This window comes from Saccopteryx bilineata, chromosome 12, assembly GCF_036850765.1.
Source record: "Saccopteryx bilineata isolate mSacBil1 chromosome 12, mSacBil1_pri_phased_curated, whole genome shotgun sequence".
Lineage (NCBI taxonomy): Eukaryota > Metazoa > Chordata > Mammalia > Chiroptera > Emballonuridae > Saccopteryx > Saccopteryx bilineata.
In genome coordinates, this window is record NC_089501.1 from 41,666,821 (window position 1) to 41,679,638 (window position 12,818).

Sequence of the window (12,818 nt, forward strand, 5' to 3'; positions counted from 1 at the left end):
CAGGACACACTGGCGGGGAGCATGGTCCGAGACCATGGCCATGGTCCAAGTTGCCCGTGTCTGGGCTCACTCAGGCAGTCAGCTGAACAACCCCAATAAAGAGCCTAACATTTATTTGCCTTTGCTAAAACTGATAAGTTTTAAAGATTTATTTAAAACATTTATTATTCCTGGGTTTGTCAACCACACTTCTAGGAACAGGGCTTTGTTGGTCTAAGGATCTGATGCTCCACTCAGGTCTTGTGTTGACATCCTATGGATGTCATATCCATACATATATCATAAGTGACCTCAACAGAGATAGTTTCAAAACTGCGGTGCACTCCACCTGCCTCTCTTCAAGGATGGAGAAGATCGGGGCTTTCCTAAGAGCTCTAATTGCGTGCAGGTTTCTTATCAGTTAAGGGTTCAAGAGTTAGAAATATTTCAATAGCAAATTTAAACCAAATAAGAAGGAGCAAAAAAATTTAACAAACACATAAATTTACCTTACCTCAAAAGAAACAACTTTCATCCTATCAAGAGCCCATGAGATCTCAGGAATAATTTGTCCTACAACCTGAATGGAAATAAACTGTTAGATGAGAACAACTAATATTTATTATTCAACTTGGACACTTGGTCATAAATTGAGTGATTTTATGGTTATGGTAATGCAAATAACTTACATTTGTCTGAAATAGCTTTTGTCGATATCACTTTACTTGTAATAAGGTTATATAATCTGACTTTTAGGTATTAAGTTAATTTTAATGATTTAAATTTTTTTAATGCTACTCCTAAGAGCTGCTTATTGTTTGTTATTTAACAAAATACTCCACTTACCTTTTTTTTTTCCCCATTAGGAAACACTGCACTAATCCTTATCTCCATTTTGTGAGTGCATTTTAAAATACAGAATGTTTAAGGGTTACCAGAGTTAAGAGGATAACAATTTCTTTAAAAATGCATCTCCTTTTATTTTCTATCACTACTAGACTCTTTCTTGACTCTCTTTCTTTTAGCGACCTCCAGGTCTCCAACTTTTTGCACAGTTTTTTTTTTTTTTTTAACTTCTCCTCCTTAAAGAAAGGCCTGTTAGAATAGCAATGAATAATCTATTGGCATCCTGCTGCTGCTCCATACTGTTCCCTGTTTCTCCTTCTTTCATATGCCAGTTGTCACACACAGTATAATGTATACAGCTCAGACATATTAACAGATGCCCCCACTCAACCTGCCCCCCAATTAAGTTGCCAACCCAACGCCTCACGCCCGGTCACCGGGGAACAGACTGCCTGTTCCATCACTCAAGTCCATTATTCTCATTTCTCCCAGTGGCATATGTTCCTTGGAGATGCTGTTTCAGCTCGTGGTTTAAACAGAAGCAAGGCAGGGTCTGCATTTTAAGATGAATACGATATTTCTTTGACTTTTACAAGGCTAGGCACCCTGGAGACTGATGTTTAATAGATGCTAATGGAATTTAATTTTAATACACCCTACGTGTGAACATTTATCTTTGAAACAAAATGGTGTGAAACCTTACGTGACACCAAGAAAATTCCCGAACAAATTATCTTTCACTCCACTCCATCTTCTTAAATCAAGTTGCGGAGTCTGAGCAAAGTAGAAAAACTGTTTTGTTGGGTTTTTTTTTTTTTTTACATTTAGAATTTAAAACCTGAATATCATTATCATTAATTTATTACACTGAAAGTAGCAACAGGCATTTCCCCAGAGTTACTACCATTACAAAATAGTTCCAAAGTGGTGTCTGAAAAGAATCTTTCTCCACAACTCATTTTCCCATTAATTTTCATTAGGTAAGAAGTCCCCTCTGGAAAAAAAAAAAAATCTGGTCCCAAACATATTAAAAAATAATCAGCAGGATAAATGTTTTGCAAATTTTTATAAAAAGAAACAACTTTAATAAAGCAATGCCTCTCGAAAATAATCTTCTAGGTACTTGACAATGTGTACTGAGTAAATTAATTTGTGTCTAAGGCTATGCCTAGGAGTGTAATGGCAACTTGGTTTTTTTTATAAAGTACACTTTTGTCTCGATGTAAAATATAGTCTAATTATAAGTTTTGCCTAGTGTTATGGTTTGCGGAATTTGGATAATTAATTAGAGATAGATGAAAACATCACCTTTGTAATCTTCCTAATTCATGAACTAACATATAAAGCAAGCAGTTTGTTCTCTATGTATTTAAAATGCTGAGATTTCTCCAGTTCCAATTAATGGAGAAAAACTCTGTTTGCTTCAGTGCCTGGCATTCAAGTGCCTACTTAATAAACATGTGATGAGTAAATGCATGCCTCTGACAGCAGCCGGGCACTTACAGCGACAGTGAGGTAATGCAGAGCATTGCGGAAAACACGTGAGAAAGCTGGTCTGGGTTCCCGTGCCAGTTCTCTCACGAATTGACTGTGTGACCTTAGGTGAATCACTTGAACTTTCTGAGCCTTGACTTCTTCCACACGAGGCGATGCTGGAGACGATCTCCAATGGTCCTCTAGTTCTAAAACACTAGTTCTAAATCTTAAAATTAGCCAACTGTTCTTGCCAGTTTTACGTTGGACTTTAGCCATGGATAGTGACACACTCAGGCTACGAAACCTCAGCATTTGAGATTGAATGTGGTAGCCCCTAGAATGAAATCCATGAAAAGGTTCACTATGTGAAGGCAAGCGGCACAGAGATGGAAGCCTGAGGGTCTGAACACGTGTAGGAGACGGAGAAGGCAAAGGGCTACTGGGAAAGTATCCTTACTGTCCACACTCGTGGGTTCCCAACAGCAGGCTTTCTCTGGATGTTGCGGTGACCAGGTTTTATTTATGACTGATTACCACCTGATGAATTTATAAAAGGCATCGGAGAGAGCACCAGGATGCTTTATTTCCCGGATGGATAGTGACACTGCACATAAATAAAGCAGAACCAGTGCTTCCTGTTGGAGAGACATTTGCACATGGCAGGTTAGTTTTCTTCTCTGCCTTGATTTACTGTATGACCTTGGGCAAGTCATTCATCTTCTCCCAAACCAGTTCGCCTAATTATAAAATGGAAATACAAATGCTTGCTGCCTTCCCTGAGGATTAATGAGACAAGGTGACTGTCTAAGCTCCCAAAGGGCAAAAGCCTGTATAGAAGCAAGCGAAGAACTGCCAAGTAGCTTCGCTGGGCTTTTCCCACAACCTGGGAGAGAAAATAACACAATAATAAAACCTGGAGCTTTAAGTTTCCTAGTTAAATAAATAAATAAATAAATAAATAAATAAATGGGTCCCTTCTTAAAACCAGGCCACTTGCTCTGGCACGCTCCGCAGCAAGCACTGGAGACTGGGCCTTCGGTAGCTGCCAGACAAACGATGCATTTATTCCTCCAGAGTTCTAACCTTTGCTCTACCGTGAACAGTGACATCTTGGGGGGCAAATTAGTGTTTTGGTGCCTCGATTTCTTATTCTGTAAGATACTGGGTAATAATACTACAGAGAGAGAGAGAGAGAGAGAGAGATGTATGGACGTCTAACATATAGTAAATTCCAAATAAATAATCTGCTATGACTTTTGTTTTTAGCAGCGTATTTCAAACTGCAGGATTATTTTCCTCCTAAAAATAAAAGGTTTCTATGAAAGAGCGATCGGGTATAAAGGCCAACGTGATGTAAGTATTCGTATTTATTCAATAAAAAGGTGTCTAGGGGGCGGGGGACTAATGTAATGCCTTGAACCTCGCTTCCCGTGGGCTGAAGAGTTTCGGGGTACCTGGACAACGCCTTTTCAAATTCCCCTCTACGATCGCGAGGGGGCGCTGTGAGTCTGCTTTGGCCAGAGAGAGGCTGCGAGCTGCGCTGAGCGGAGAGGACTGGGTGCCTCCAGCGACCTGGCCCCGGGAGAAACGCCTATAGGACCGGCGATCCCGCCTCCGGTTCCCCAAGGGGGTGTCCTGGGCGACTAGGGGAGGGGAGAGCAGGGAGGGTACACGTTGTCCTACAGCTCTTTGCCCTCGTCCCCCTCCCTCCCCGTCCAGGTTCCTTCGCCAGCTGTTCTTAATTTGGGACCCTCAGGTCCTGGGGCTTGGGAACCCAGGCAGCCCCGCCCCCCTCCTGGCCACCGGAACTGTAGGGGATATTTTTTGGCGCGCCTATATCTGGTGGTGTCCTGGGCAAAAGAACAAGAGCTGTTTTCTGTTCTTGAAGGGGTCTGAGTCCCCAAAGGGGTTAGGCTACTCTGATTTAAGGAAAGAGGGACTCCCACAGCCGAAGGCCAAATGCGCAGGTCTGGAAAAGACTGAAATCATCATCTGTCCACCTTCAAGCTCAGGGCTGGCTGGCTGCTGGCACGCCCCACGCGGGCCCCTTCAGGAAAAGTCCAGTTCAGGTTCTGAAATAGCTCAGTTGCGAATTTGAACTGCCCTTCCGCGAAAACTGAACCTGCCCAACCGAGTTACCTGCGCCGACATTCTCTCAGCCTCAAGAAGAAGCGGTCAGATACTTAGGGAAATTTAAGCGAGGTTCTTACTGAGTCTGTTCCACCTGCCGCTTCTGTCCCCACCCCCGGGCGCTTGCTCAGATACTGGACACGAGGGGAAAACTCGGTTGATTTTGTTATTCCCTGGAGAGAAAGTGCCGCGGGCGGAGATGTCCGCGCGCCCCCTGTAGCGCGAGCTGGGTGGTGAGGTAGCCACGTCCACGCGCCCTAGGGGCAGGAGGAGAGAGATCTGCTCCCCAGACTCCACGACTAAACGCTTCGAAGTGTCCCTGGGGACAGTCACCCGGAGCGCTCGGGCAGGATCCAGGGTGGGGGGACCGGAGAGACAGCACAGCGGAGACGAGGGTAAGAAGACCGGGCAGGAAGTATGGTGGGGAGCCGTGCGGAATGCCAACCGAGGGGAAAGTACAACCCATTCCAAACTTTCGCAGATCCCGGGGCCTAGGCGGGGAGAGCCAGGAAGACACATCAGTCACTCCCGCCGTCGTCCTGTGTGCCCAGCCGCAGCGAGGAGGGGCCGCACGCAGCGCCGGCTGGACGCGGGCGGTCTCCGCGTCGCGCCCACCCGCGGGGCAAAGCGCCGTGACTCCGGGCACTGAGCTGCGGTCCACGGAAGCAGGCAGACCTCGGGGCTCCGGCCTGCGGGCTCCGAGCAAGAGGGAACCACCGCGGACTGGGAAAGGAGAAGGGAACTTCACAGCGTCGTCCAGCCAGGTGAGGCAGGCAGGACTTGCCCTTGGGCAGCCCGCGGGCGCGCAGGCTGGAGTCAGAGAGGCTCGGGGAGAAGTGAGCGCAGAGATTTCCACGGGCTAGAGAATCGGATTAAAAAGAAACATGAAAAGCAATCCAAGCAGCCACTAGAGCCCGGGAGTTTAGAAGACCCCCGCTCCCCCCTGGGAGGACAACAGTGACACGTCCTCGGGAAGACAAGGCGCTCCGAGACCGCCGCGGGTCTGCGCGGAGGAGCCTCCTACCCAGCGCGGGTCGTGCGTTCAGACGCCCACGGCGGCGGCCAGAAACCCAGATGCGCTGCGCAGCCCCGGGGCGGCCCGGGCTGGGGAAAGTCCGGGGCTGCGCCGCGCGCCGCTGACCCCGCGCGGGTTGGAGGGGTGTGCCCGGGCCCCGCCCGCCTCCGCCCCCTCCCGCGTCCGTCGCGCGCCCCTCCCCGCGGCGGCGGTGGCGGCGGCGGCGCATCCAGGGGCGGCGCGGAGCGGCTCGCCCAGCCGCCAGTGCTGCGAGCTCCAGGCTGCTCGGGGAATCCACTTCGCCGCTTTGACGCTTCTCCGTCCTCAAGATTATTCTGACGGCTTTCCTGTTTCTGGCAAAATCCTTCTTTTTAAAAGGAAAACTTTACTGCCATTTCTCTTTCCCGTTGGAGGAGAGGATTAAAAGTTCCCAGAACTGGTGCCATCCGGGCCGCCCGGGCTCTGGGACGGTGTTCGCGGGAGGGTTCTCGTCCCACCATGTGCACCAACATAGTTTACGAGTGGCTGAAAGCGCTGCAGCTCCCGCAGTACGCGGAGTCCTTCGTGGATAACGGCTACGATGACCTGGAGGTGTGCAAGCAGATCGGGGACCCGGACCTGGACGCCATCGGGGTGCTGGCGCCCGCGCACCGCCGCCGCGTCCTGGAGGCCGTCCGCCGGCTGCGGGAGCAGGACGCCGCCGCCGCCGGCCTCTACTTCACGCTGGAGCCCCAGCCGCCGCCCGCGCCACCCGCGCGGCCCGCGCTCTCCCTCTGCACCGGCCGCGGGAGGGAGCCGTGCGGCGGCCCGGGCCAGAGCACCCGCGGGGACCCCCGCAGCCAGGCGACCGCCCCCCAGAGCAGGGAGCTGGTGAGCTACCCCAAGCTGAAGCTGAAGATCATGATCAGGGATAAGCTGGTCCGCGACAGCATCCACCTGAGCAAGCCCCCGTACTCCCGCAAGGTAAGGGGCCGCCGCCGGGGTGGCGCAGGGCGCGCGGTGGGAGGGGACTCGGCCCGGCCGCTCGGCCCGGGCTGGGCAGCCCGTCCCAGGTGACTGTGGGGAGCCGAGGAGGCGGTGGGTGTTTGGGCTTCTCTTCTATGTTCGTTCTTTATTCCTTCCTTCCTGGTGTCACTAGCGGTTGGTAAGACAAGAACTGGGTCCAGATGTGAATAGTAAACTGAGACCGAGTCTCTGTGTGGTCTGCGGGGCTCACCTGTCAGGGACTCGGCTGCGGGCGCTTCTCCGGCGGCAGCAAAGGGCAATTCCTGATGCCCTCTGTGGCGGAGCTCGGGTCTGACGGGACCAGGAGAAGGGGTAATATCCACGTTATCTCCACCCTCCCTTTTCTCGTTCTTTTCCTCACCTTTTCTGAGAAGCTCCCAAGGCAAACTGACGAATTCTTTCTCTTTAAAGAGTGGGAGATCACGCTCTGTTGTTCTCAGTTCTGTAAAGTCAAATCCCAGCCCTGCTGCACATGTGAAAAGTGAACCAGTGACTGCAATATTGTGACGGGAAAGTGAACGGAACACAGGGGCAGTCCATTTGAGATAAGTTCCTTCAACTTAAGCATAGGGGGTAGTAGGCGCTGAAGGCTCCAGACAGGATGGGCCCACTGAGCGTGTGCTGCCAGGGTCTTGGCTGAGTCCCCTGTTTGGTTTAGTATTGATCCTGAAGAGGTGAAGTAGGTACAGCTGTGACTTGTAGAAAGTGTGAGCGGTTTTGCATTTGCCAGAGCAGGACACAGCACCAGGAAGTGAGGGATTCCCTGGGCAGGGAGCCTCAGGGAAGGAGCCAGAAGTTACAGCAGCTGCTCCGTGAGAAAGGCTGAAAGATGGACGTGGGTGTTGAATAATGAAGTCACAGAAAGTCTTCTTTCACACAAGAGTTCTGCCTCCAGCGGAATGTGTTCCGTGTGGGTTTCTCCAGCCCTCTAGGCACAGGGGCCTGACTGGAGAGGGAGGGAGAGGAGGAAGCACAGGGGACCCTGCGGGAGTGACCCCGGAAGAGGGCAGCTCAGCTGGAAAATCAAGACCTAGAGAAGCCCTGGGGGAAATGATGGTAACCATGGAGATGATGCTACAGCTGGAGGGGATCTCCAACAGCCCCCTACAAGGGAAAGGCTGGTTATCCAAACATGGGCGTGTCTTGGCCTCACGCTGTATAGTAATGTCTGCGTTTAAGTAATTTCAAGCAAAAACTCTGTAAAAAGTAGATAATAGTATCTAGGGTGGATTGGAATAAAGGGTTTAATATTATCCATATGTTATTTTGCAAGACAGATAGGCAGTTCAGATAATCTGCTTGAGTGCATTAGTTTTTTTTTTTTTTTTTTAAACTGTACAAAGAGGACAGGTTTGGAGGACAGGTCGCCTCAGATTAAACACATGTTCCAGTAACTCTGTGTTACTGATGTCTGGCCAAAACGGGAATGGAGAGGAGAGCATAACTTTGCCAGACTGATCAAGTTAGAGTTCTAAGTGTGGATAGAGGGACTGGACCTTCAGTGTAACAGCTCATTTCTGGAGTCAGCAGGTCCAAGGAGTTTCAGGGCAGGATTTGTGACTTATGTCTCAGGATGTGAGGTAGGCTTAAATTAAGAGAATCTGTGTACCGGGCACATGGTAAGTTCAAGTGCTGGCCAGAAGGGGAGGCAGAGAGCAAGGGCTGCCATTAGGGCTTGCTTATCTTCCAGGCAGAAAGCTGTGTTATGGGGCGGAGAAGGCAGAGGACCTCCTGAGGGGTGAGGGCCTGGCTGGAGCTGAGAGCGGGGACTGGAGGTCACTCATTGAGGTTCTTTATTCATTTTTTTTTTCAGAGAGGAGAGAGAGAGAGAGAGAGAAGGGGGAGGAGCAGGAAGTATGTGCCTTGACCAGGCAAGCCCAGGGTTTTGAACCGGTGACCTCAGTCCACTTTATCCCACTGCACCACCACAGGTCAGGCTCACTGAGGTTCTGATACTTAACAAGACGAGCCTAGATATCAACCTTAGAAGCTGAGGAAGATTCCCTAGCAGGAGGTTGTCTTCAATGTCTGAGCATAGGCTTTGGACTGTGGACTCCTGCCTAGATCAGTGATACGTTAATGCATTTGAGCGAGTACAGTTTATAGGAGAAAATTTCACCTTGCATGTTGATACCATTTACTTTCCACGTAAGTAATTCTTTCAGTCAACTTCTATATAAGTCCCATAATAATAACACCTGATAATAAAGATAGGCCCCCATTCACTTTCTGTACAAATTTAATGGGGACCAAAAAAATGGTGCTGACAAATTTGATCATAAAAAAATTATTATGTCATGTTTACATATTCGTTCCATGGAAAACAAACACTGAAATTGTAACTAAAATATGCTTAGTGTATCCCATGCTGAGCATACACGTGTGTGGTAGCCAGATCATATTGGCCATTCCGAATGTGCTCTATGGGTGATTTTTCTTAATTTGTGCATTTTCAATTACTTCAGAAGTTGTTCTCTGATGCAGCTTACTTATTTGCACACAGCGCTAGGGTTCTTTAAAATGTGATCTGTGTTATAATTGGTCCAGATTCCTTGGCTCTGTCATTGTCAGAATGTGCAGTATTTATTCTATGCATTTGGAATTCTGCTCATTAGAGTGGCCTTAATTTTCCTGTATTCCCTTTATAGTCATGTGGATTGTCAATCCCTGTGATCTGTGTGTGTGTTGTGTGTGTGTGTGTGTGTGTACTCTGATGAGAATATTATATGGCTTGAATGTGGACTACGCGAAGGGTGAACAAGGCAGGGATAGTGAATCTTGCAGAGGGAAGAAAGTTGAGAGATTTTTCCCAAGAGTTCCTGGGAGGACTGGAGGATTTAGGGTTTGCTACAGTAACAATGTTCCTGGGTACTGTGCTATAGTGTTGTGTTATTAAATCTTATCTCAATTGCCATTCTTCCCTCTAAAGAGAGTTAAAAGGTAAATTAAAAATAAGTTTCTCGGGTGACCGGAGGTGGCGCAGTGGATAAAGCATCGACCTGGAACGCTGAGGTTGCCTGTTCAAAACCCTGCACTTTCTGGTCAAGGCACATGTGGGAGTTGAAGCTTCCTGCTCCTTCTCTCTCTCTCTCTCCTTTCTAAAATGAATAAATAAATAAATAAATAAATAAAAAGTAAGTTTCTCTTTGCTTTACAAAGAAGGGCTGTAGCTTGGAGTGAGCCCCTGGGCTCCAGTCCCTCTCCTGCCTTGCATTTAGCTTCTTTCACTGCTGTGACTTCTACCTTAGTGAGATGAGGATCAAGTGGTTTCACAAGGTAGGGCTTACATCAAGTGTTCATACATCATTGCATTACCAGGCTTCTCTCTGCCGAAACCTTCTGCCCCGCTCCAGGTTGCTGTGGCTGGCTGGTTGCAGAAGCGCTGCCTTCAAGAAACTTGGAGTCTGGCAGGGAAGACATAAAATGAATGAAGGATTATGATTCTGTGTTATGATTGCTTTGATGGAGAGCACATGCTGCCATGGACAGGTGCATCCAGCCTAGTTTGCAGGGAGGTGAGGTCAAGGCAGGCTTTCCAGAACTGGTATTTAATCTGAGAACAGAAGGTTGGGAGGGTTTAGCCTGAACGAGAGTAGGGTCCTAGGGGCTGTGTGTTCCAGGCAGAGGAGACAGTGTGTGCAAAAGCCAGAAAGGGAGGAAGTCTGGCGTACAACAGCAATTTAAGGGAACTTAGCCTGTCTGGAGCACAGAGTGCTGGGAGGAAGTGGCAGAAGACCATGAGACAGGCAGTGGCTGGTCCTGGGTGGCCTTGAAGTCATATTTAGGAGTTTGGAGTGTATCTCAAGTGGGAGCTATCGATGGATCCTGGCCAGAGGCAGGGTAAACAATTGGGAGGTTTCTGCAGTGTCAGACGGAGAAGTTTGCACAGTGACATTGGGGGAAGAACAGTGGAGGTAACTGAGTGGTGGAATTAATAGATCTTGATGACTAAAGTTTAGATGACAGGGTGAAGGGGAGGGATGACATGCAGATTTCTGGTTCCAGATTGGAGTGCCATTTCCTGAGACAGGGCACTCAGGAGAAGAGCGTGTTTGGGGAGAAAGATGTTGCTTTCAGGTTTAGACATGGACTATGTGCCAGTGGAATATATGGACATAGTGGTCTACTTGGCAGTTGAAAATTTGACAGTGGGGCAGAGGAGGGATTCTGGGACAAAAGATCTAGATTTGGGAGTCAGAGTCACACTGTAGCTATGAATGTGAAGGAGCTGTAGAGGGAGAAGAGGGAAGACCAGGACAGGACGCTGGGGAGCAGCAGGACTTAGGAGAGGAGCAGAGGAAGAACTGAGGGAGGGGAAGGGGAGCAGGGAGGTAGAGGTCGGCAGCACGTGGTGTTCTGCACGGGGGTGGGTGGGGGAGCAACGAGGTGCGAGGAGGAGGGTCGGTCAGGAGAGCCATTGTGGTCAAGTCGGACAAGAGCCCAAGTATAGCCCTGAGGAGTAGAAGCCCTGCTGCTGGGGACTCCGAATGGCGGAGTTCAGTGATGGAACCAATGGGAGGAAGGGGGAACAGGGAACAGACAGCCTTTTCTGGTGTGTGTAAGACTCTTTGTTTAGAGCAGTTTTAGGTTCACAGCGACTTGAGAGGAAGGCACAGAGATGCCCCATGTACCCTCTGCCCTACACGTGCACCGCCTCCACCATTCCCGTCAGAGTGGTGCATTTGTGACAATGGGTCAGCCTATACTGAAAAATTATACTCCCCTAGAAAGCCCAGAGTTTACATTAGGGGCCCTCGGGGGGTTGTGCATTCTGTGGATTTGGGAAAATGGATAATAACATGTACCTCCCGTTGTGGGATCCCACAGAGCATTCCCTCTGCCCTAAACTCCCTCTTTGCTCTGGCCACGCCTCCCTCCGTCGCCCCTCCCCCGCAGGATGAAGATGTTACCCTCTCTGTAGCGTTACCTTTTTCAGCAGGTCCTCTATCGGGGCTCGTACAGCATGTAGCCTTTTCAGACTGGCTTCTTTCACTCAGAACTATGCATTTAAGTTACTTCCATGTCTTTCCATGCTTGATAGCTCATTTCTTTTATTTTTTTTATTTTTAGTTTTCTTTTCATACACAATTGAATAGCTCATTTCTTTTTAGCACTGGCTAATATTTCTTTTCCTGGATGCACCAGACAACTTTTTCACAGAACTGGACCGAGAACATAGAACTGAGGCTACAGCTAGAGGAAGAAAGGAGGCTTTGGCTCGAGGAAAGAGGTTTATGGATTTATTTTTTTTTTTAAGGATAAGAGAAACTGGAGAATGTCTATGTGTTGGTGGTGGAAACCAGAGCCCGCGAGGAGATGAGAGAAAGGACACAGCCTGAAGGTCAGGGTCCTGGAGCAGTTGTGAGGGGACTGTGCCCAGAGCACTGAAGGGAAAGGTGGACTCACCTGCCGTGGGAGAGGAGTGGCCCGCCGTGGTGGAGGGGGGAAGAGGAAGAATGGGTGTGGAGCTTGGGAACTTTGAGTGGGAGACATCAAAGCGCCCATTTTACTGACCTCTGACAGCAGCGGTGGGGAAGATGGAGGGATTAGAGGTTTATGGGTTAGGAGGTTGTGCTAATATATACAAATACGTAATAAGTATAATGATCTGGCGTTAATAGCTATGCCTAAATACAAACAGGGTAGAATAGTGTTATAGGGTATGCATGGCTATACATAGATAAAGGTACCCTCATCATTCAAAACCTTGTGCTGCAGGACACAGGCCGTGAGTACCATGTCCTTGAGTCCCATGAGGTTTGGCCGTCATTGTGAGGAGGTGGGGATGGTACGGGGGAAGGCATTCTGTTTTCTAGCAGGAGTGGAAAATTAGAAGGCAGATACTGGGGTGAAGAATGGATAGAGGAGTAGAATTCTCTACTTCTTCACCTAAAAAATATCTCCTTTGCACACAGAACCAATTAAAACTGTTTGAGTTAGCCCTGACTGGTTGGCTCAGTGATAGAGCGTTGGCCCGGTGTATGGACGTCCTGGGTTTAGTTCCCGGCCAGGGCACACAGGAGAAGCACCCATCTGCTTCTCCACCCTTCCCCCTCTCCTTCCTCTCTCTCTCTCTCTCTCTCTCTCTCTCTCTCTCTCTCTTACCTTCTTGCAGCCAAGGCTCCATTGGAGCCAAGTTGGCCTGGGCGCTGAGGATGGCTCCATGGCCTCCTTCTCGGGCGCTAGAATTGCTCGGCTTGTGTTGCAAAGGAGCAGTGGCCCAGATGGGCAGAGCATCGCCCCCTGGTGGGCATGCCAGGTGGATCCCAGTCAGGTGCGTGCAGGAGTCTGTCTTTTTGCCTCCTCACTTCTTACTTCACAAAAATAAAGAAATAAAAAAACAAAAACAAAACAAAAAAACCCTGTT

The 12,818-nt window shown here is 49.1% G+C and overlaps 1 protein-coding gene across 1 annotated transcript in view; it reads left to right on the forward strand.

The window, feature by feature from the left end:
- Positions 1-4,703: 4,703 nt before the first annotated feature.
- SAMD5 (sterile alpha motif domain containing 5) overlaps positions 4,704-12,818 on the forward strand; it is a 47,489-nt gene continuing 39,374 nt past the window's right edge. The window contains exon 1 of the mRNA XM_066248443.1: positions 4,704-6,409. Coding sequence (XP_066104540.1) covers positions 5,945-6,409 — 465 coding nt within the window. The 5' untranslated portion in view covers positions 4,704-5,944. The remainder of the gene's footprint in view (positions 6,410-12,818) is intronic.